This window comes from Eumetopias jubatus, unplaced genomic scaffold (assembly GCF_037043125.1).
Source record: "Eumetopias jubatus isolate StellerSeaLion01/CBP00866 unplaced genomic scaffold, mEumJub1_p1.0 scaffold_16, whole genome shotgun sequence".
Classification (NCBI taxonomy): Eukaryota; Metazoa; Chordata; class Mammalia; order Carnivora; family Otariidae; genus Eumetopias; species Eumetopias jubatus.
Genome location: NW_028274822.1, coordinates 12,968,082 through 12,992,981, shown reverse-complemented (window position 1 = coordinate 12,992,981; position 24,900 = coordinate 12,968,082). Strand labels below are relative to the sequence as shown.

The 24,900-nt window shown below is 39.5% G+C and overlaps 1 protein-coding gene across 1 annotated transcript; it reads left to right on the top strand.

Annotated features, from left to right (window-relative positions):
• Window positions 1-567: 567 nt before the first annotated feature.
• SERPINB10 (serpin family B member 10) lies at window positions 568-24,558 on the top strand. The gene is made up of 8 exons (XM_028102951.2): window positions 568-671; window positions 4,324-4,500; window positions 6,597-6,662; window positions 7,117-7,254; window positions 9,159-9,276; window positions 18,328-18,470; window positions 21,505-21,660; window positions 23,634-24,558. The coding sequence occupies exons 2-8, from the start codon at window positions 4,333-4,335 to the stop codon at window positions 24,036-24,038; spliced, it is 1,194 nt and encodes a 397-aa protein (XP_027958752.1). The 5' UTR covers window positions 568-671; window positions 4,324-4,332; the 3' UTR covers window positions 24,039-24,558.
• Window positions 24,559-24,900: the final 342 nt, after the last annotated feature.

The window sequence follows — 24,900 nt, the reverse complement described above, 5'->3', positions numbered from 1 at the left end:
TCTGGAGGAGTGAGGGAACATTCATAGGAAGAAATAAAAGGAAATTGAAAAATGATGAACTGGCATCTGACTCAGCAACTGTGTCTAAACCATTGGTCCAGACCCCTTGTTCCTGGGGTGGGAGAATGGATGGAGTGGTTTCCTGGGTTCCACACCAACCCATCAAGGGAGAAGAGCACCGACATTTGTTGGGGGCCTCTAGCACACGGCACCTTAAGAGCGGCTTTAACAATTTAACAGCAAATATTTCACCCATAATATTTTCTATTTTACTGCCCATTATTATTCCACTAATTTAGAACTTTCTATTTTTTTTTTTTAAGAAATACTATGGGGGAAAACTACTAGAATTGCTTCCGATTGGCAGACTACAGAAGAGTAAGCAAGGAAAGTGTGAGTTGTTAGAATTTGTCAGAGCTCAGGTTTCTACTTGTAAACGGACATGGAAAGTGTAGGTGATTAAGTCATTCAGGCAAAACCTTCATTGTTGATCTCTGTCTTTTGATTTGAGCTCCTGGCCAAGAGAAAAAGTGAATCAGAGGGTGGGGCCGAGAAAAGGGAGGTGGTAGAATTTTTAAAGATGATTCCTACAGTTAACAGTTACTTAACTCAGCCACAATCTCTTATTAAAGGAACCAGTTGCCAGTTCTGCTCCAGCAGAAGAAAATAAGGTATCGTAAACATTTTTTTAAATGTTTATTTATGCTTTCCTTCTTTATTGAAGTGTCTAGCTAAGTAGCAAACGATCAAGAGCTCCCAAAGACAGAAATAATAGGTAAAGCTTCATCTCCCCAAGAATTCTATACAAGTCAGACAGATTTAACCCCAAGCTGGTTCAAAGTTCGTATGGGAAAGAGGGCAAAGGGGAAGAGAGAGCATTCATTTAAAGGGAGCTAGAGAAATGGTTTTACCGGGAATTGTGAAGCTGTGAATGGCATCTCCTCCAGCCACACCAGCCACATCTCTAGATTGGCTGCCTCTGTATCTGTCAACATAGGCAAAGAGAAATAGAATATTCTCTGAATAATTGAGGCCGCCCCCTTCTAACCCTTCAGAAGAGCGGGCTTGGTAATATGAATTTGATCCCCATCATTAATGTGTGGAATTAATGGTTTGGCTCTCTTTCACTGTCCCCACCCAACATGGCCACCATTCCATGGGCTCTTCCATCGAGTAGTCTAAGCCCCAGCCTTCCACTGTGTGCTCATTGTAAAACACCCCAAACTATTGCTTCCCTCAGAAAATGGCTTTGGGTAAGTATAGAAGTGCTGAGGGGAGATGTCATCCTCTGGGAGATGCAGCTCCAAGAAGTAGGCACTGTCATTAGTCTGATAGTCATGGAGTCTTGGGTATCCTTTTATGGAACATGGGGTGAGCTTCCTTTCCACTTCCTCCTCCTCCATGCCATCCTCCCTCCTTTCTTCCTCCTTCTGTTCACCTTCTTTCCTCACCCAATCCCTCCATTTTACCGTTAAAATCTTGAAGACAATGAGATGCAATGACAAAGGCGATTGTATTCAGAGTCCAGAGAATGGGATTGCAGTGATAACTTCGCTCTTAGCTAGCTGTGCACATTGGGCAGCACATTTAAACTCTCTGGGCCTTAGTTTCCTAGGAGATAAAACAAGGCGATTGGACTAGAGGGGACTCCAAGCTTCTTTGGGACTATGTGTGTCTATGATGTGACATTTTGATGAATTACAGTACCCTTTTATTACTTTCATAATTCTCCAGTTTTTCCCCTAAGGCCTTGAGAGATTGAAATTTTACATATTTTACATATATATATATTTACATATTTTACATATATATATATATATATATATATATATATAAACTGACACATCTGTAACTCCTGAAAACTGCAAAGAACAATTCATTCTGAAAATGGCATAGTAGGTTTCTGATCTAGACATTTATAATCTTCTCTGAAAAAAAGCATTGTCTAACTCTTGTATGGATAAATTATTTCCTGTAAAACATCATCCTAAAATTCTGCATCCTTCAGAAAGCACTTTTCACTCTTGGGTTAAATTTTACCAATGGGTTAGCACTTCTATAAATTTTTTGTAAAAAAAAAAATGGCAGGAATTGTTCTTTTATGTTCTGGGCAATACCTCATATATTAATGATGCTATTAACAAGACAATGAAGCTGAAGATAACTGGATATTAACTTTCCACAAGTAATTGCTCTTACATTAGATAAAATTATTGTTTTCAGGAATTTGTTATAAGTAATTAAACTCTAGAATAACCATAAACCATAGGTAGAAAGATAAAAATCTCAGGCCCTAAGATATTACTTTCTCCTCCCTTCATGGTTAGTATGGTTTTGAGGAGGCAGGCATTTTCCATATGAATGTAATTCATGAATTCTAAAGGGATAAAGTTTAATATATAGGCAGTAAACAAAGCATCATTCGAATGAATATAGCTGTAAAGAGATTAAGGAGGTTATTTCCAAGATGGCACTGGATCTATCAAGAAAAAGTACATACTGGCAAGTTTCGAACATTTTGTGAGGATGTAGACTTATGACAAAACTAGAGTTGTTTTTTCTTTAGTCAAGTAATATTAGCCTAGAATTATCATCAGCTTCAGCAATAGGCAGTAACTACAACTGAAGCAGGACTTAAAGGGGGAAGTCCTTTGACTAAGTGCAAGCCTATGGTTAGGAGGGATTTCAACAGGATCACTGTTAATCCAATTCATAATGAAACCAAAACTTGGGGGCACCTGGTTGGCTCAGATGGTTAAGCGTCTGCCTTCGGCTCAGGTCATGATCCCGGGGTCCTGGGATGGAGTCTGGCATCAGGCTCCCTGCTCAGCGGGGAGCCTGCTTCTCCCTCTGCCTCTGCCTCTCTCTCTCTGTGTCTCTGTCTCTCATGAATAAATAAATAAAATCTTAAAAAAAAAAAAAGAAAGAAACCAAAACTTGGCCTACACATGCCTCTCCCTTGATTCAACTATTTGACTGGAGAGAACTCCTGACCTTTCTAAAGTTCTGAGGGCCAGGTGATATCAGTATAAGATGAAGTTCTATACAACATTGGCACTAATGGGAAATTCTAGGTCTAGGAAGTTGATTTATTTTTTAATCATTTAACCAGTCTGAGAGATTATTTGGTGATAAAATGACATCAGATTGAAGTAATTTCTTTGATAGTAGTTATTTCTTTGATTTCTTTGATAGTAGTTATTTCTTTCTTCTATTGAAGTAGTTATTTCTTAAAAGACTGAAAATGTTGGGTAAATAGAGGTGAAATTTAGAGGTTGAATATAATTTTTTTAAATGAGTAAAACCGAGTTTTTTTGTTCAAGAAGACCAGTTTCAGAGGGTCCCAAGTAAGTGAGAATAAGGGCAAAGAGCCTTGACTTCCCTACTTCTCTATGAGCATTTCCCACTAAACTGTGTATGGTTTTAAGTTTAAATAAATAAAAAATGGCAGCTAGAGCCCAAACAATGAACATTGTAAAAAAATAATAAACAAGTATTTATAAGCATCCATTTTGTGTAAAGTCCTGAGCAAGGTTTTGTTGGAGGTACAGAAAATTTTACTTTCAAGGAACTTACCCTGGAGTTGGAAAGATATAAGCATGTGAAGGCAAAACTAGCAGTGGGATAAATGTAAATAGGGGGCAAAAATGATATTGTGGGACTTACTCCTCTGCACATAAGAGATCAGGAAAAGCTTCTAAAGAAAAGCAGAAACTTGCACAGAATTGGATTTCAATAGAGTAAATGAGGATCAAAGCATTCCAGGAACAAAGAATATCATAACTAAAGGCATGAATGAATAAATACGGTTAAAAAGTACAAAAATATGGGTGATAGGTAAGTGAGAAAAAGCCCAACGTTTCTTGAAAAAATGTCTAGTGGTTTCTCATCTACTGTATAAAGTCAGCAGTGCATTGAGAAGCACAGGGCTGACCTTGACGAGACCTGGTTCCACTGCCATGTTTATTGTGATTTTCTCAACAAGGGGCTGCCAACTGACTAGCACCCAATTGTTCTCTGCTGTGCCTTATCACTAAAATTTGAGCAATTTCCTTAAACTCTCTGGACTTCAGTTTTCTAATATGTAAACTAATAATGTTGTGTGGAATTTTCCAACAGTCTATTTGGCTGTTATGAATAGGTACACATATAAGGATGAATGGAAATATATACATTACATATATGCTATAAAATCGGATTAGATAATATAAATTTTGGTCATTTCAAGAAGGGGTGATTAAAAAAGATAGTTGTGTCAGCCAAAAGTAAAATAAGTGGAAAGGATTATTAACAAGTTTTCCATCTCTGCTTTATTTTTCTTAGGTTTTCCCAATGGACTCTCTAGCCAAATCAATCAACCAATTTGCCCTGGACTTCAGCAAAAAGCTGGCTGAATCGGCTGAGGGCAAAAATATTTTCTTTTCTCCCTGGGGCATCTCGACCTCATTGGCTATGGTATATTTGGGCACCGGAGGTACCACGGCCTCCCAGATGGCCCAGGTGAGCGGGAGAGGTCAAGTGTCTTCTGTGGCCTTTAAACAGAGTGCTCTCCTTAACTGTTAGTATCATTTGCTTCCTGAAGTCTGCATAACTTACATTTTATAGCCATATCCTTCAAAACAAAAAATACACTTAAACATTTTTTTTAGGCCGTAAAAAGTTGTTTGGGAAAGAGAATCAACTGGAAAAATCGCTGCTTAAAAAAACCACCTAAGAGCCCATGTTCCCTAGCAAGATCAAATGGAGAGAAGATAAGGTTATTGAGTTTGGTTCAGCACCAAAAAAAAAAAAAAAAAAAAAAATTATTTTGATTATTAATACATTTCAAGAAGTAATGGCTCATACTTTATTTTATTTTTAAATTTTAATTCCAGTGAAGTTAACATACAGTGTTATATTGGTTTCAGGTGTACAACACAATGATTCAACACTTCTGTGATTTACTCAGAGCTCATCGCGATAAGTGAGCTCTTAATCCCCTTCATCTATTTCCCCCATACCCCCACCCACCTCCCTTCTGGCTACCCTCTCTTCGTTCTCTCTAGTCAAGAGTCCACTCTTTCCCTTGCCTCGTTTTTCTTTGTTCATTTGTTTTGCTTCTTAAATTCCATATATGAGTGATAGCATATCGTTTTTGAATGGCTCGTACTTTAAATAATAGAATTAGTCATCGTCTTTCCAATCTCAGAAGGATTTTCTTGAAGACACAAATAGAAAAATCAAGTGAATCCTGTTCTTTGTGCTTTGGTTGTTTCTGTGTTCAATCTGTGGTTGTCTGGATGAATGTAAAGAACCCATTGAGAGCATTAAAATAACAAAACAATAGTATTGTATAAGCAGTTACTGATTTGCTGTAAGCATCTTCAAAGCATTGTGCGTGCATGTGTGCACACGCACACGTGCATGCGAAAGTAGAGCCATACATGGCAAAATTATAGTTTAAAAAGCCATGTGTAAATGTGTGCATGTGTGCACACATATAAATATATGTGTGTCTGCTTTAAAATAGACATAGAAAAGAGTAAATCCAGCCCTAAATCATGCAATAATCAAAAGGCCAAGTGATAGAATTTCCACTCAAGGTGGTGCCCTTTGGGCAAAATACAGAAAACAGCACAGCCAGTAATTCTGAATGAAATAGGCAGAATTTATCTTCTGTCAGCTTGGGCCTAGGATGTCACCCTTAGTCTTTTAGTTCACAAGATATTGTATAGTTTCAAACAACAACAAAATCCTGGTTCACCCCTAGTTAATAATTGGTTAATTATTAAAAGGCTTAACTGTTAATGTGATAGACAATCTTAGATGGATTCCAACTTGGGTCCATTGTGTTCCTTGCCCTTGCTTTATTTAAATGCTATTTGCATATCAATAGCAACGCTATGCAATGGAGACTGAGTTGCTCATGTACCCCTGTCTGTCACTGGGTGTCAGTCAGCACAAGCTTTGGTAAACCAGACTTTATTCCTCATTGTGAGCTGGGTCCAGGCTGGGAGATGGAATTATCACCTCATTTTCTACTGTTGTACAATTCAGGGGAAGCAGGCATGTCCACATCCTTCTTGTTAACTTCCAAATGAAGTGCTGGGGTGAACACAAAGAATGTCTATAACGGTCAAGTGGGGTAGACAATGAGACCTGAAACACTTACCTAGAATAAACAACTAAAATCCCTGAATTTTATAGATAATTGGAGCAATAGTGGCCTATGCTTAAATCGTCTAAATGCTGCTCTCAATTAACACCTAGTTTTCAAAAAACCGTAGATCAAAAAAAAAAAAAAAATAAAACATGGAATACAAGAGATTTTTACCTCTAAGGATCTTCCCAACATCATCTCAAATGCCCTATAAAGAGTATAAGAATAAAGAGACCAGCTAATTAAATAGGAGCTTAAAAATTTATTTAAAGGTTGCTGTCAACTTACTCCATCCATCCAGTTAACACATCATTTAAGTGAAATCACAGCCCCTCTGGTAATTAATCATATGCTCCGTAGTGAAGTGAACAACTGACTTGTATTTGCTAATGAGTATTTCAAGTGGTTACATCTTCGCAAAGTATGTTCACATATTGCCTTTTTATTGAAATGACAGGTGCTTCAGTTTAGCAGAGACCAGGACATCAAATCTTCTCCTGAATGTGAGAAGAAAAGAAAGACGGTATGTCTTAACTTTGAATACACATTTGATAAGGAGAAAACGCTTGCAGCATATGTATTTTAGTGGCTGATTTAAGCAAACTTTGATAGGGAACGTCTCTGAGAACAAATATCATCAAACTATAGAAAATTTTTCAAAATACAAAAACGTGTATGCCTTTTGGAAGGGTCGTATTCTTTCCCTTTATCTCTCTCCATCTTTTCCTTCCCCTTCAAAACTGCCCCACCTTCAAACTTGCTCTTGCCTTTACAAACTGTGAAGAAAACGATGCCCTAACAACTTGTAAATTCTTGCGCTGCTAACATTAAAGAAAACATTTTTTGTCTACCATGCAATTGATTTCAGCTTTTGTTCGCAGTACACCAAATTCATTGAGATAGAGGTTGTTCATATATAGCTAGTTCTTGTTCAGTGTTTTTATTTGACTGTTTGACTAATCCCTTTTCTTTCAAAGGAATTCGGTTTGGGCAAGGTTGAAGAAATACACTCTCACTTCCAGACACTTATCTCAGAAATCAGCAATCCCAGCAAGGCTTACATACTTAAAACAGCCAACAGGATATATGGAGAGAAAACCTACCCATTTTACACTGTAAGTGCAAACATGTCGTGTTAAGCTGATGGGAAGGAAAGAAAGAGGCATGTGAGACCAATCAGTAAACTCTGTACATTTCTCCTGAGATCCCGGGGACAATGTTCATGTATGGGGTCAGCATTCCTGGTAAACAATCATTTAGACCACCAGTAGGTATCTAGTAAAGGAAACCAATAATGAGTCTCAAGCCAGACCTAGTGATCAGATCTTTATGCTCAGAATAAAGGGGTCCACCTCAACTGGTAAACAGGTACAGAAATGTGGTTTGCATAGTCTCTGGGTTAGCATTTGTTTCACGGGGAATGGAGCAGAAGATGCAGAGTAACTCAGTAGGGTCAACGTGCAGGAGCAGGGGGCAGAGCTGCTCCTGGGAGTGCGGCTGGAGACTTGTACTCAAGAGCAAAGCTGACTTGGGGATCAGATGAGTCATCTCACAGCACGACTTTAGAGACTTTAGAAAAGACTCTTAACATGGGATAATACCGCCTTCTCCCCTTCTCGGATGGTTGAGACCCCACAATGCAGACCATGCTCTCGTCCTCAGTTCAGATTCAAGGGCTCCTCAGAGTGGTGCACCCTGAACCAAGCCAAGCATCGACTTTCCTGTTAGTCCATCACATCTCATGTCATAAGAGAGCAGGAGGACCCAAGTGCCCAGTGGGCAAAGAGCAAGGAAATTGGATGGGGTAGAGAGGGACAGCAATAGAAAAGATAATGCTATCTTATGATATCAAGCAGTACTGTCCCTGCCCATAGCCAATGAATTTGGGGAGTTCAGGACTTGGGCTTGGCTATGACTAAAGGCAGAAAAGCATCCAAATGAGGCCTTAAAGACATTTCAGTCACTGGTAGTCTCGTGCATTCAGGTTTGGTCCGGAAGTCGGAGGTATTTGAGTGGGGCGGGCGCTTAGAGATGAGAAGGACACAGAGATACAAAATGAGACATCTTTTAACATGTCCACAAGCCCTGACAAGCCCTGGATGTGCTCAGAGAGGTTGATCAGAACCCATGAGTCAACCCAGGGAATGGTGCCTGATGAATCTTTAAGCCTTCCTTTCTCACTGGGTTATAATTTCTACAGAGCTTAGACTTCCTAGTCTTCAAATCACTGCCTGGAGGCTGAATTAACTCACCATGTTTTACTGTACACAATTCCTCCAGCAAGTAATAAACCAAAGGAGTACGACAGCTGTCCTGAGGATGGCAGGTGCCCTCACAAGCCCACTTCTGATGACTGCCACCAGGAGGGACCTCAAGGGGCTGGAATGAGGCCAGCTTTCTTCCCTCAGACACCCATGCTTAGCAATCAGTTTTCAGGGCAGCGTATAGCTCTCCTCAGGGGCCTTCCACAGGTTCTTGGCTACTTAGAGTCCACAGCAGGTGGCTCCCGGACCCAGAGGCTTCACTTTGGTTCCAGCTCTGCTGGAGAAAGCCAAGTGCAATTGCCAACATATCTTAGTCACTAGAGGCAGTCCTGGGACTCCTAGAGTTCTCTCCCTTTTCATTCTGGCCCCATTTCACAGGCATGAATAAACATAGGAGAGAGTAGGGCTGTTTGGGTGGCTTAGTCCATTCAGCGTCTGAGTCTTGGTCTCGGGGTCGTGAGTTCAAGCCCCACGGTGGGCTCCACGCTGGGTGTAGAGCCTACTTAAAAAAAACAAGGGAGGGTGTGGGAGCCCCAGAACTGTGGGAGGCAGGCCTTCCTCCACACTTGGACTTCTGCACGGCTATTCTGTGCCCAGTTAACTTTAAAGAGGGGAGTGTTTCATTTTCGATCAAAATGGGAGTATGGAAAAGACAGAAGGGGGCAACGGGGTGGGGGTTTGCAACTGTCCATCGATAGACTTGATTTCTCAGTTTTGGACACCCTACAAAAGGCGATTTTACCTATATCTTCCAGAAATATTTAGAAGACATGAAAACACACTTCGGTGCAGAACCACAGTCTGTTAACTTTGTGGAAGCTTCTGGACAAATCCGGAAGGAGATCAACTCTTGGGTTGAAAGTCAGACTGAGGGTAAGCTTTCACCAAGGTTCTCGGCAGAGTGTCTTCTCCAAGCATTGCTGTATTTTTTTGAATTTGCGTTGTACGTAAGTATGTGTATTTCTTAACTAGAACTATGGACACCTTCTAAATATTCAGAACATTTCTTTCTTTCTTTTTTTTTTAAGATTTTATTTATTTATTTATTTATTTATTTATTTATTTGAGAGAGAGAGAGAGAGAGAGAGAGAGAGGGAGAGAGAGAGAGAAACAGCATGAGAGGGGAGAAGGCCAGAGGGAGAAAAAGGCTCCCCGCTGAGCCGGGAGCCTGATGCGGGACTCGATCCCAGGATTCTGGGATCATGACCTGAGCCAGAGGCAGTCGCTTAACCAACTGAGCCACCCAGTCGCCCCCAGAACATTTCTTTCTATTCATGCTGATGATTTTCAGATCCACAGCTTTCCCAGTAAGTCTTATCTAAAACATATAAGTCAAGACACCCACTTTACTAAGTGGACAAGAAAATTCTTACATCCCAATAATTCCAAAGAGGAGCCCAGGGGCAAAAAAGCAGGAAAGTGCAAAAGGGAAAGTTGAAAAACTGCTACATTTGTGATTTCTAAAGAAAAACAGCTAGTAATTAATAACAAAATTGTGGCATTAACTGTGTTATATAATCTTAAGTAATTTTCAAAATCAGGTCAGGTATGAGAGTAGGGGGCTAAGCTGCCGTAGCAGAGAGACCTGGAATACAGTGGCTTAATGCTAAGGTAGAAGTTTATTTTTTTCACATAATAGTCAAAAGGCAGATAAGCATTCTGTTTGCTGAGGCAATCCAGAGACCCAGACTGGTGGGCCAGCTCTGCCACCCTCAAAACATGGCTTTCGTATTTAAGTCTAAGATGAGTCTTGCATGTGTCATTTTAAAGTCACCAGGAAATGGGGAAAAGAAAGCCTCTTTGCATTTAAAGAGATGACCTGAAAGTTTCACACATCAATTGCACCCATATCCCAAACTCAGCTACATGGTGCACTTTAGGTGCCAGGGACACACCTGTTGTGATTTACTTTGGACTTGCCTGGATTTTCCACCTGAAGGCCTCTCGGTCCCAGGCAAACCAGGATAGTTGGTCACCCAGACTTGCTGTAACAACGATCTATAAGATGCAGTTTGTAGTTAGGTAGCCACACACTCACCTAAAATTTGAGTGTTCTATTTTTTTTTAAATTTTTAAATTGAAATTTTTTAATTTTTAATTTAAATTCCAATTAACATATAGCGTAATATTAGTTTCAGGTTAAAATTTAGTGATTCAACCCGGGGCTCATCGCAAGTCCCCTCAATCCTCATCACTTGTTTAGCCCATCCCCCTGCCCACCTCCCCTCTGGTGACCCTCAGTGTGTTCTCTGTAGTAAAGAGTCTGTTTCTTGGTTTGCCTCTCTCTTTTTTCCCCTATGATCATTTGTTTTGTTCTTAAATTCCACATGAGTGAAATCATATGCTATTTGTCTTTCTCTGACTGACTTATTTCACTTAACATAATACTCTCTAATTCCATCCACATCATTGCAAATGGCAAGATTTCATTCGTTTTTATGACGGAGTATATTCTATTGTGTATATATATATATATATACCACATCTTTTTTATCCCTTTATTAGTCAATGGACACTTAGGCTGTTTCCATAACTTTGCTATTGTTGATAATGCTGCTATAAACATTGGGGTACATGTATCCCTTTGAATTCGTATTTTTGTACCTTTGGGTAAATATCTAGTAGTACAATTGCTGGGTGGTAGGGTACATCTATTTTTAACTTTTCGAGGAACGTCCATACTGTTTTCCAGAGTGGCTTCACCAGTTTGCATTCCCACCAACAGTGCAAGAGCGTTCCCCTTTCTCCGCATCCTCGCCAGCACCTGTTGCTTCTTGTGTTGTTGATTTTAGCCACTCTGACTGTTGTGAGGTCATATCTCATTGTAGTTTTGATTTGCATTTCCCTGATGATCAGTGATGTTGAGCATCTTCTCATGTGTCTGTTGGCCATGTGGATGTCTTCTTTGGAAAAACGTCTATTCATGGCTTCTGCCCATTTCTTAAGTGGATTATTCATTTGGGGATGTTGAGTTTTGTAAGTTTTTTATTTATTTTGGATACTAACCCTTTATCAGATATGTCATTTGCAAATATCTTCTCCCATTCCATAGGCTGCCTTTTAGTTCTGTTGATTGTTTCCTTTGCAGTACAGAAGCTTTTTATCTTGATGAAGTCCCAATAGTTTGTTTCTGCCTCTCTCTTTGCTCACACAGCACTCAGTGTGAAAGTTCACTTTGACATGCACCGCACTGTTATTGAAGTTAACTGCTGAAGCCTCCCCTGCTAGACTCAAGGGCCCAAGGGCAATGATGCTGCCTGATGTGAGTTTCAGCTTTGAATCACTAACACACAGCAGGCCCGCTAATTGTCCTTGTTCAGAACATTAACGTTTACTGAAGTGCCCTGAGGAAGTTGGCAGCCCTGAATTCTCAGTTCCTTTTTCACTGAACTAGTGACTCAGAAGCCATGGTGAGGCAAGAGTGACCATTTTACTTAACTGACACCTGATCTGGATTCATTCAAAAGCAAGCCTGTTTTTAGAATCATAGATTAGCTCGCATTTACTGAGCACTTGTACGGTTTCAGTTGGCAGGAGGACCAAATGGGATTGCAAAGGCAAAAGTGTGTTGTAATATGCAACACAGATTCAACATGGCAGACGTGGATGTGAGAATAGTCTGGGGCTGAACTAAATCTGAGGTCTCAGATTCCTAACCCAGTGTCTGTTGTGTTTTCTGGAAGAGAAGGGGGAGCCCTACAGAGAGGGAGGAAAGAGTAGACTTCAGATTGTAGTTACTACAGGGTCAAGATAAAGGATAGACACACTAGGAAAAATCTTCCATTGTCACACTACTCGTGAAATGAGAGTTCCTCCAAAATAAACTAACCCAGGGCACGGTCAGAATCTTTTATTAAGCCCCTATTTCCTGCATCCCATGACTTCATTACTCCAGCTGACAAGGCTGGCTCTATTTCTTAGAAGTGGAATCTTCTAAAGAGGAAGAAAGCTGTCATTTCTGTATTTTCTCTTTACGTACTGAACACAAATATTGGCTATTTGAGGGCTATTCAACACCAAATAAGGTAAGGAATGAATCAGCTATTTAGGAACTTTGACTTTGTCAAGGCAGAGCTCTGCACATCCTTAAGGGAAGTTGCTAGAAACTCTTCAGCATGACTACGTTCCATCTGAACCACCTAAAAGAAGCTTCTTTCCTTAAGGTTTCAAATAGACCTTCTTTCAAGTAGCCATGTGGACTACTTGGACACACAGCACTCAGAGTCATAGTCTCAATGATAGTGTCAGTTACATGTTCCAAATTTTTTTCTGGTTTGTCTTCTTATAATCTGTAAGCTACTTAAAAGTGGTTGTTGTCTACATGTTTGTAATCTCAAAATCTATCATGTGCTTGGCACACTGGGCACTCTAGTGTCACATTAATAACTCTGTGCTCAGCAGGACTTACTCTGAATATCTTGGAAGACTGTCCTTCCCATGACCTCAAACTATCAAGGGTTTGTGCAATGAACTAGCCAGTAGGTGGCACTTTAGCTCTAAAGAGTATAGCAAAATCATGGTCAAATTTGGCTCTGTTAATTTGAAGTTGTATTTGACTACATTTTGTACATCCTTTATAAAATAATTATATTTTACATATCTTAACACAGCTGTGGGGGGCGCCTGGGTGGCTCAGTCGGTTAAGCGACTGTCTTCAGCTCAGGTCATGATCCCAGAGTCCTAGGATTGAGCCCCGCATCCGCATCTGGCTCCCTGCTCAGCGGGGAGCCTGCTTCTCCCTCTCCCACTCCCCCTGCTTGTGTTCCCTCTCTCACTGTCTCTCTCTCTGTCAATTAAATAAAAAAAAAAAAGAAACAAACCTCCCCCCAACAGCTGTGGGTTCAAGAGGCTGGTTTCTCTGAAAGCATATGAACCCAGAGAATAATGCGACACAACTTAAATCATCTGGATCTCAACCAACTTGAGATAAGTCTGTGCAAAACTCAATCCTTGATATGTTCTCTATTTGCATATACAACTCTATCAAATGATAGAATACTTGATTAAAAATGACATAGAGCTTTTAAAGAATAAAACTTCTGTGCAAAAATAAAGATTAAAAAAATGATGTAGATAGCCTCCCCATGGTGAATCATCAAAGAAATTGTAAATTAGGTTTAACATACTGTCTTTAATAAGATACAAAAACGAATACTAAAATGATTTAGAAAGTTCTGACGTCAGCATTTAAAATCAAATCCAAATTTAATTGTTAAAACCAAAATGTCTGTTTTGTAGGTGAGGGAGGGTTGTTTTGAATAGACACGTCCAAGTCATACCTCAGATCTGCTGGAATCTCTAGAAGTGCTGCCCCCAGAACTTTTTATTTATTTTTTTATTTTTTAAAGATTTTATTTATTTATTTGACAGAGAGACAGCGAGAGAGGGAACACAAGCAGGGGGAGCGGGAGAGGGAGAAGCAGGCTTCCCGCAGAGCAGGTTAATCTTGAGGAGAAATTTTCTTTAATTTCTAGATTATGGTATTGTTCTTGTCAATACAAATGTCAGGATCAAATCAGAATGATCAAACTTGGGATGTTCAAACAAATGATAGCCTTGGCATACTCTTCCCCGAGAAGACAGATAGTAAAACCAGGAGCTTCTTTCTTACCCCTGTGTTCCCACCTCACTAACTTTCTGCCTTTTTAAGGATTCTTTTGGGGGTATTTTTCTTTCACACTGGAACTTCTGCCATAGAAATTTACCATATCCTCAGTGTTCTTATCTATCAAAATTATCTCATTACTGTGTTCTCATCAACACTGTGAAGGAGATATTATTTTAATTTTACAGATTGGAAACTAAGACCTAAAAGGTTAATTGCATTGTTCAGGGCCACACAGTAAATATTAACTTAGGGATTTAATTCTTCAGACATGATTCTGACTTCCCTGGAATGTTGCCTGTAGTATAGATCTTTGCAGTTTTCAAGCAGCAATGTCATCTTTTGTTTCCTTTGTTATTTTTTTCTCTTTCTTTCTTGTCCAATTTCTTTGAACTCTCAGCTTTTACCCATGCTCATGCTTTTTATTTATTGCTTCTTCTGCTTCTCCCATTAAACAAATTCTACTACTGCTTGCACTCTTCTCTGGTAGTTTGGCTTCCACAATTTCTGTACAGAATTTTAGCTAAGTAAGCCTCAGAGTTGGAGTTTGGTCAAATTTACTGCTTCTGTTTTCATCCTTTCTGAAATCCTCATTGCTCATCTATTAAGATTCCTCAAAATCCAGTCTTTTCGCTTTCATACCATGAGGTTAGCTTCCACTCCTGGCATAGCATGTAGGTGGCTTCCTCTGTGAAAAGGACACCTTTGAGGATTCGCCCCCAGAACTTTTTAAAAAGCTGCACAGGTGCTTCTGATGTGCCTCGGGTGAGGACTACTGCAGACAGGCTGTGCCCTCGTGCAGTCAGGCTCATGGAAGCCGGTTGGCTGCGCGTGTGCCTGTCTTCCCAACCCCCCTTTCAGAGACTTCCATGTTGGTCGCTTGAAATCAATATGGTGAGAATATTTACACCTCAGAAATAGGCTACGAATCAGGAATCTCCTTCTCCCCCACCCCTACCTGGAGCCAGTTTACCAGCAAACCCCTAGAAATGGAAAGCCAGGGCTCTGGATTTCTTTCAGTTGTTGTTTTATTATAGTTCACTTACCTACTATTGTTTTCCAAACCTACTTTTTGTTTGTAACAATAAAGGGAAATGGAGAAGTTAAATAGACCTAATTGTAGTTGTTCTTAATTATTTTTAAAAAGTTTTATTATGTGTGTTTTTTTTTTATTGTTATGTTCATCACCATATATTACATCATTAGTTTTTGGTGCAGTGTTCCATGATTCATTGTTTGTTCGTAACACCCAGTGCTCCATGCAGAACGTGCCCTCCTCAATACCCATCACCAGGCTAACCCATCCCCCTACCCCCCTCCCCTCTAGAACCCTCAGTTTGTTTTTCAGAGTCCATCATCTCTCATGGTTCGTCTCCCCCTCTGACATACTCCCCTTTTCTTCTTCTCCTGTTATCTTCTTCTTTTTTCTTAAAATATGTTGCATTATTTGTTTCAGAAGTACAGAACTGTGATTCAACAGTCTTGCACAATTCACAGCGCTCACCGTAGCACATACCCTCCCCAATGTCTATCACCCAGCCACCCCATCCCTCCCACCCCCAACCACTCCAGTAACACTCAGTTTCTTTCCTGAGATTAAGAATTCCTCATATCAGTGAGGTCATGTGATACATGTCTTTCTCTGATTGACTTATTTCACTCAGCAGAACACCCTCCAGTTCCATCCACGTCGTTGCAAATGGCAAGATCTCATTCCTTTTGATGGCTGCATAATATTCCATTGTGTATATATACCACATCTTCTTTTACCCCACAGTGTCCTGACCCCACTGTGGCATGGGTGTCCTTGCTCAAAGCAATAACCTGCAAGTGGACATATTTGTTACCCACTGCTGGCACACAGGGGGGTGTAAAAGACCATTAGACCAAATGACTCTGGCACACAGGGGGGTGTAAAAGACCATTAGACCAAATGATTCCAAACCAGTGGCTCTCAGTCCTCGCTACACATGAAGCTAAGTTTACTGATTCCCAAATCCAATCCCAGATGAATTAATTCATATCTCTCAGAGTGAGGCTCAGGCATCAGTATTTCTAAATCCTCAGGTGATTCTAACTGATAGTCAAGGGTAAGAATAATTGCTGTAAATGGAATAATTCCCTCAATCCCATTGACACTCCCCATTTCTGAACGAGCTCCATTGCTCATGGCCTTTGAGGTTCCAACTCCCTGGATAACACTTGGACTTGCTCAACAGTCCTCTGGTGTGTGTGTGTACACGCTGTGGTTTCACCTATCATTCTAATCCATCTGTATTTTCTAGCATCTTTTCTTGGTTTATATTCCTGTTTCAGAGTTATTCTTTTCAACAAATATTTGTTCTAGAAAAACAATATTTTGATTATATACTCTAAGGCTTTAAAAAGAAAACTGTACACAAATCTTGTGCCCCAGTGAACATATTTGCTTTTCATAGGAGAATGGGTTAGCCATTCTGAAACTATTTTATGTATATTCTAGGATTGAGCAAATAAGTAAATACTTTGGAAATAACAAGGGCCAGGTGTTTCACTGACAGAGAAAGGAATTGAAAATAAGGAAAAGCAGAGGTGAGCATGAACCCCATGGTGCTGGATTGGAATAGGAGATACCAATATGACTTCCTCATCTTTAATATATAAGCAGACAGAGAATTAGATAGATATTGGAGATATTTACAGATGTGTGTATAATACATGTATTTTCTAGCTTTCTCTACTGAGCAATGACATCCCAGTAATAATGTGCATAGCTAACAACCACATCTTGATTTCTAAAAGCCATCCTTCAAAAAAAAGAAAAAAAGGAAAAAAATATAACCAGGGCTCCTAGAAGAAGAAATGCCAATTCTAGGGCTGGGACATGGAAAGCACCAGATAAACCTTAGGATACATTTTGGTACCAGAAAGTAGAGAAGTGCTCAAAATATTTGAGAACATGTGAAAAGGACATAGGGGCCAACTTGAGGAGGTTTCCAATAACCAAATTTGGGACAATTTGAGCAGCAAAATAGATAATGATAGTAATAAACTATAACCCATAGGGTAAATAAATATCCATGAGTCTATACTGATATAAATTATTGAATACCTAAATAAAAGGAAGAGATGGAAAAGTTCTTCCTCATAGTAGAATTCCAGTTCATAAATGTAGAAGGAATAGTGGAAATTGAAAATCACCATTTGGCAAACACTACAGTCAACATTGTTTCAGGCAAGATCATCAATGAATGCTAAAATTGGTGGGCAAAAGTTTGATGAGAAACAGGAACTTTATGTGGTCACCAAGTAGCTCCCCACATGATATTTATGAATTTCAAAGGGAAAAGTCATAATTTTGCAGGGAGAAGCCTGTGGGAATCAAATCATCAAAGTTAACATCAGCCACAGTGGGAAATAGGAACATAATTTATTTCCTGGTATGATTCATTGAGAGGCACATCACATTGCTTCTGTGGTTGTATTGGTGGCCTAGGGCTGCCATGACAAATTACCACAAAGTGGATGGTTTCAAACAATAGAAATGTATTCTCCCACAGTTCCAGAGGCTTCAAGTCTGAAAATCAAGGTGTGAGCAGGGCACGCTTCCTCTAAATGCTCTAGGGAAGGTACTGTTCCATGCCTCCCTCCTTGTTTCTGATGTTGTTGGCAATCCTTGACATTCCTTGGCTTATGGACACTTCAATCTCTGCCTCTGATGGCACATAATCTTCTTTACGTCTGTCCTATGTCCGTGTTTTCACATAGGCTTGTCCTCTCTGTGTGTCTATGTTCAAATTTTCCTCCTCTTGTAAGGACATCAGTTATTAGATTAGAGCTACCCTAATCCAGGATGACCTCATCTTAACTTGATTAGATCTGCAGAGACCCTATTTCCAAATAAGAGCACATTCACAGGGACTGGTAGTGAGGGCCTGACACACCTTTCTGGGGGGGATACAATTGAGGAAACATCAGACAAATCTGAACTGAGAATTGAGGGACATGTTACCAAACTTTTTTGAAAGTGTCAAAGTCATGAAAGACAAAGAAGGAATGAGGAACTATCCCAGATTCAAAGGCACTAAGATGAATTGACACTTGAACACAGCTTGAGATTTTGAGATCTTGGATTGATTTCCGGTCCAGAAGAAGGACTTTATTGGAATAGTAGATGAAATTTAAATAGGACCTGTTAGTAATATTCTATTAATGCTAACTATCATTGGTAGATATAAGATATTATCACTTAGCAGTATTTCATAATTATCCTTTTTATAAGTGGGCATATTGCCAGGATGTAACTCTACCATTTGTAATCTGTCCCTCTGTTCTTGTAGGAAAAATCCCAAATCTCCTACCTGATGATGCTGTGGATTCTGCAACGAGAATGGTTCTGGTCAACGCCCTTTACTTTAAAGGAATCTGGGAACATCAGTTTTTAGTCCAAAACACCACAGAAAAGCCTTTCAGAATAAACAAGGTAGAAACCTTTTAATAATCAGCATGGGTTTTTACACGGCATTGTAAAGGAGGTTCTATTTGAAATTCACTTTTCTTTCTGAATATATGTTCCTGGAAAGTCTGGCTATTACCAGGGCAGGGATGGCTGAGCGAAAGGCCAGGTCCATCCCACCTGGGAATTCCTCTTTCATTGTTTCTTCTCTGAAAATAGACTATTCACATATTTTATCACTTAGTCCCCGCTACGACTATGGTAGAATAGATAAGGTAGTTATTATATTTATTTCCCAGCTGTCAAAGTGACTGGAACCATGACTAAGTTAGAAATCTACCAGAACTGTAACCCCCAACTCTTCACTATTAGTTCTGTTCTTGTTCTCCTAGATCAGTACTCTCTTCTACCAAATTCTTATCCTTTCATAAGTAAAAGAAATACACATTTAAAATCTCATCTCTTCCATTGTTTTCTCTTTGTGTTAGGACACAACACACTTGTTTTTGTGATAGGAACCCACTACAGCAAGAAGGGAGACTAATACAAGGTGATAGATCCCCTAGAACCTAAGGGCTGGAATGTGGCTGGGTCTTGGAACTTGAGTGGAAACAAGGATTCAAATGTAGTTAAGATTCAGTCTTTTATCTTTTCAACTCTGTTTCTCCCACCATTCCTCCCTCAGGCTGAACTCTAAATTCCTCTTCTTCCCGGTTCACACTGGCGGAACATGGCTACTCACAACACTGCCTCTGTTTTAGAGACCAGTGTAATAGATCTCATTTTAAATTCCTAGGAAAGGAATTGATTAGCCAACATTTGTTAAAGCTGTTTAGTCCTGGGCTAGGTCTTCTCACATAAATAGTGCTGCCAAGGACCTGCCACGGTAATCATGTGGATGTGTGCAATAGGCGCACAGTAATCATGTGGATGTGTGCAATAGGCGGTTCTCAATCAGTGGGATAAAGATGAGGAAAGGGCCAAACATAGAATCGAATAGGCTAACCAGACATGAGCTGGGTAGTTACCTGGCTGAGTACATCCACAAGGAATTTTCAGTTGCAAGTGATAAAATAGCATTCCAAAAGAGGCCAGTAAAAGGGGAATTATATTAGCGTTCGTTACGTAACTAAGAGGAACTGAGATGTTCAGGGAGTCTCACGACATAATCTCACTTCTCTGTCTCTCTCTACCCCCACTCCCACCACTTCCACTCCCTCTGGTTGTTGCTTTCATTCTCTAGTACTGAAGATACAATTTCTCTATATGACCAGGGAATATGGTTGCCCCCTCGTCAGCCTTCGAGGTTCACAACCCTGGTAGGTAGTCTTTGCCGCTAGCTCTAACAGAATGCTCCCAAAGGAGGACTCTGTGTTGTGCCATTCGTGTGCTCATCCCTGAAAAATCACTGCATCGTGAAGTATTCTGAATGAACAGCCCTAGTCATATGACCACTACATTAGCAGATGGGCGGGACTTTGTGATTAACAGCTCCCTCTAGAATGGATAAGTAACATATGTCTACAACATCTGAATTGCGGGGCTTTGTTTTTGTATTACCATTGGCTCCACTATAAATAAACTTTTTAAAGAGCATTTTTAGGTTTGCAGCAAAAATGAGAGGAAAGTAGAGTTCCCATATACCGCCCCCCACATAGTTTCCCTTATTATTAACATTTTGCATTAATGTGGTGCCTTTGTTACACTTACTGAGCCAATATTGATACATTTTTATTAGTTGAAGTCTATAGTTCACTAGGGTTCCCTTTTGGTCTTGTATAGTTCTACGGGCTTTGACTAATGCATAGTCATGTACCCGCCATTCAGGTATCATGTGGAATAGTTTAACTGCCCTAAAAAATGTGCAGTACTCCACCCATTCATCCCGCCTCCTAAATACCTGGCAACCACTGATCTTTTTACTGTCTCTATAGTTTTGCTTTTTCTGGAGCATCATGTAGTCGGAACTGTATAGTACATAGACTTTTCAGATGGGCTTCTTCCACTAAGCAATAGGCCATAGATATAAGCTTTCTCCCTGTCTTTCCCTGGCTTGATAGGTCATTTTACTTTACTGTTGAATAATAGTCCATTATCTGGACATATGGCAGTTTGTTTAGCCATTCACCTATTGAAGGACATCTTGGCTGCTTCCAATTTTCGGCAATTATGAACAAAGGTGCTATAAATATCTATGTGCAAGATTTTGTGTGGACATACGTTTTTAACTTATTCTGGTAAATACTCAGGAGCACACTTGCTGGATCATATGGTAATACTACGTTTAGCTTTGTAAGAACCTGTCAAACTGTCTCCGGAAGTGGCTTCCTCTTTGCATTCCCATCGTCAGGGAACAACAGTTCCTGTTGCCCCACACCCTTGCCAGCAGTTGATATTGTCAGTGTTTTGGACTTTCAGCCATGCCAAAAGGTCTGTAGTGCTATCTCATTGTTCTAATTTGCAATTCCCTAATGACGTATGATTGAGCATCTCTTCATATCCTGCATGTCTTCCTTTGGTGAGGTATCATATCTTTTACCCATTTTTAAAATTGGGTTCTTTTATTATCATTGAGTTTTTAAAAGTTCGTTATATATTTTGACACCAGTCCTTTATCAGATATGTGTTTTGGAAGTATTTCCTCCTAGCCTATTGTCTTTTTATTCTCTTAGTAAATGTCAGTGTTTATGATACTAAAATACTTTCTCAAATGTTTTCATGTGAAATACACCTTATTCAGTTTCTGAATCATTCATTGACCTTGGCATAGTTTGCATAAGATTAGATACTTTTTAAAGTGTTCAGTGGGATCCAGCTTGCTATGATTTATAGAGGTTGCCACGATAGCATTATGAGAAGAAACTTCCACATCACTTATTGATAATGTTATCCAGTACAACACCTATTTCAGAAAGCAAGGTCTGCATAACTTCATTCAGCATTTTGCAGAGAATCACCAATTTTGCCAGTGTCCCAGACTACTGGGAACTGATTACGGTAAAACAAAATTAAGGATTTGGTGGAACATTTCCTCAGTGATTTTGCTACTTCCTTCCCATAGAGTACAAGCAAACCAGTGCTAATGATGTCCATGAAAGAAAAACTCCAAGTTTTTCACATTGAAAAGCCACAAGCCATGGGCCTTCAACTCTACTATGAGAGCCGTGACCTCAGCCTGCTCATACTGCTGCCAGAAGATATCGATGGGCTGGATCAGGTACTGTCTGTTTGCTGAGAAGGTGGTTCTGGTGTTTACTCCTCTGGGGAGAAACATAAGACATGGTCCTCCTGTTTGTTCTTTGATTCCTATAGAGGAAGACAACCAACATACCTTGAGCCCTCGGGACTTTACCTTCACAGTATCATTTAAATTTTATAAAACTCTGTAAGTTGGGTATCACTATTCCTCAGAAAGTTTAAGTAATCTAGAAGCTCTAGCATGGGGTAGCTAAGCAAACAGCCACAGGAGCAATGGATACGTATATTCTTTGCCAGTCACGGAGCTGACCTCAGTCTAGGCCTTTCTTCTCCATCTCGTAGGGCTTACCTAATTGGAGGTTAATTTTTTAATCATTTGCATTAATCTAGCTTGAGATATACATTTTTAAACAAGACTCTGACTTCCAAAACGTGAGAAAAAATCCATTTTAATTAAATGAAGTCTTCAGGAGAAAAAGGCTGTATCAGTACTACCTTCATTACTTGCTTATCAGCTACATTTCTATGAATCCTGATATAACTTCGGTCACACCATGTTTTTGAGCAACTTGCATATTTAAATTGAACATTAGTTTCTCATGCAATGGGTGGCCTGGCTTTCTTTGCACTGTGCATAACTTTTCATGTGTTCCAGATTCTTTATACTTCTAAGTTTCCATAGCCCTGCTAGAATGTAGAAGAGATTTCCAAATGGTATCATAAAATTTGTGAAACTGGAAAGAATGGTAAAAGTAAGACAAATGGTGGACACTAAACTATTAGCGTCACACCCTTATAAGATAAGCGGTGAGCGCTGTGAATTGTGCAAGACTGTTGAATCACAGATCTGTACTTCTGAAACAAATAACACAACATATTTTAAGAAAAAAGAAAAAGAAGAAGATAGCAGGAGAGGAAGAATGAAGGGGAGTAAGTCAGAGGGGGAGACGAACCAGGAGAGATGATGGACTCTGAAAAACAAACTGAGGGTTCTAGAGGGGAGGAGGGTAGGGGGATGGGTTAGCCTGGTGATGGGTATTAAAGAGGGCACATTCTGCATGGAGCACTGGGTGTTATGAACAAACAATGAATCATGGAACACTACACCAAAACAAACGATGTAATATATGGAGATTAACATAACAGTAAAAAATTAAAAAAAAAAAAGATAAGCCTTTCTTCCTAAAAGTGCAGGGTCCTGAGCTGAATATGTTGTCAGATTACTAATGTACACCATCTACAAGTATGTCATTGACAGCAATACTTGGGTCTAGAAAACTCTCAAAGTAGCAAAAGCATGCGTCTTGAAACAAACGTGTTATTAAAAAAAAAAGCACATTTTTTCTCATATATACTTATGCATATGGGTGTATACATCCACATATATTTATTATTTAAAAAATTTAAAATATAAAGAGGAGAAAAATATTCTCAAAAACTATACTAAAAAATAGGCATTACTCTTAAGATTTGGAGATTTTCCTTTCTTTACTTTTCCTTCGCTTTTTTTTTTGGCATAGCTTATAGTTACTAATTTCATATTGTGATTATATAGACATTTTATTTTATCTCAGATTTTGTTTTCAAAGAGCTGTGTCCCATGTTAATATAACAGATACTTTTTGGACCCCGGCACATAATTTATTCTAAAGTTTATGCTTTTGTGCAGACAGCACCTAAATGCATATTTATGTTGACTCATTTCCGTGTGTAGGTGATGTTTTGCACGTTGGCATAGAAGCATGCCAGTTTGAATCAAGGTTTAATTCTCCTGTATCCTGGCAACTATTCAGTTGCAAAACAAAGATTCTGTAGGTCAACAGTGTGAGGAATCTCATTACACAAAGAATTTCCAAATGTGTGTGCTCTGTTACCCTGGGTAATGGGAGTGATGGTAATTCATGTATGTAATATCTTGAGGTCTCACCCAACCACTATTTCTCACTCCACTCTGGAATTACTGACTCTTTCCTCCTTGTTGCACACCTGCAGCTGGAAAAGGCCATCACCTACGAGAAGCTGAGTGAGTGGACCAGTGCAGACATGATGGAATTATATCAGGTGCAGGTGCAGCTCCCCAAGTTCAGGCTGGAAGAGACTTACGATCTCAAGTCAACCCTGAGCAATATGGGGATGAGCGATGCCTTTAACCAGAGCAGAGCTGATTTCTCAGGAATGTCTATGGAGAGAAACTTATTTCTGTCCAATGTTTTCCACAAGTCTTTTGTAGAAATAAATGAACAAGGTACAGAGGCTGCAGCTGGTACTGGGAGTGAGGTGAGCCTTCGAACTCTACTCCCCTCCATTGAATTTAATGCAAACCACCCGTTCCTCTTCTTCATCAGGCACAACAAAACTGGTAACATTCTCTTTTACGGGAGATTCTGCTCCCCCTAGACCATGTATCTCTCTCATCAAACGAGACCATCTTCTTCTGTGAAAAGTGCACCAAAAGATGGAAAAACACAATTATAATAAAAACCAGTTTGCAGCTTGTATCTTTTTCACATTTAAATGTTAGCAAATAAACCTTGAAATAATGCATTCTAGTGACTTTATCAGACCTACCTAGCTGGAGAGAATGGCAAATTTTATTTTTATTACTTAACATTTTGTCTTAATGTGACTTATTTACATTTCAGAAGTATTATGTTATTCAATTGAATGCCTTACAATTGTTTGAACTACTTGGTCACTGTATTATCATTGTCACTTCTATTTTACATGCCTCATTGAGTGAAGAAAAATCTTTACAAAGGTGATGTATGGATTCTTAGTTTGAACAAATGTATAAAGATAATGTTAGATGTTAGCACTGGGGAAAAGGTGTTAGGAGTATCCAGAATTCCCTGGATGATCTTTGCAACTTTTCTGTGAATCTAAAACTTTTCAAAAATAAACATTTTATTAAAAATAATTATTGTGTAAAAGTGTAGTCATACTAACACCCCTGCTTTTACAAATCTTATCAAACAGAAGAACAAATTTCTTTTTTACAAAGATTTTGTTTATTTATTTGAGAGAGAGCATGAGCGAGGGAGCATGAGCGGGGGGAGGGGAAAAGGGAGAGGGAGAAGCATACCCCCCACTGAGCAGGGAGCTCCAAGGCTCTGGACACTGGGCTCCATCACAAGACCCTGAGATTATGACCTGAGCCAAAGGCAGATGCTTAATCGCCAGAGCGACCCAAGTGCCCCTGTTATTCTAATTTCAGAGATTGATTATATACTCTAGGTTATTTTTTGATATTCTTCTAATA

Bases quoted from the DNA above. Each gene is read 5' to 3' on its own strand.
- SERPINB10 (XM_028102951.2), top strand. From the start codon at position 4,333: ATGGACTCTCTAGCCAAATCAATCAACCAATTTGCCCTGGACTTCAGC. The intron at 9,277-18,327 runs GTAAGCTTTCAC...CTGTTCTTGTAG, and splicing joins GGTTGAAAGTCAGACTGAGG to GAAAAATCCCAAATCTCCTA. The intron at 18,471-21,504 runs GTAGAAACCTTT...TCCTTCCCATAG, and splicing joins AGCCTTTCAGAATAAACAAG to AGTACAAGCAAACCAGTGCT.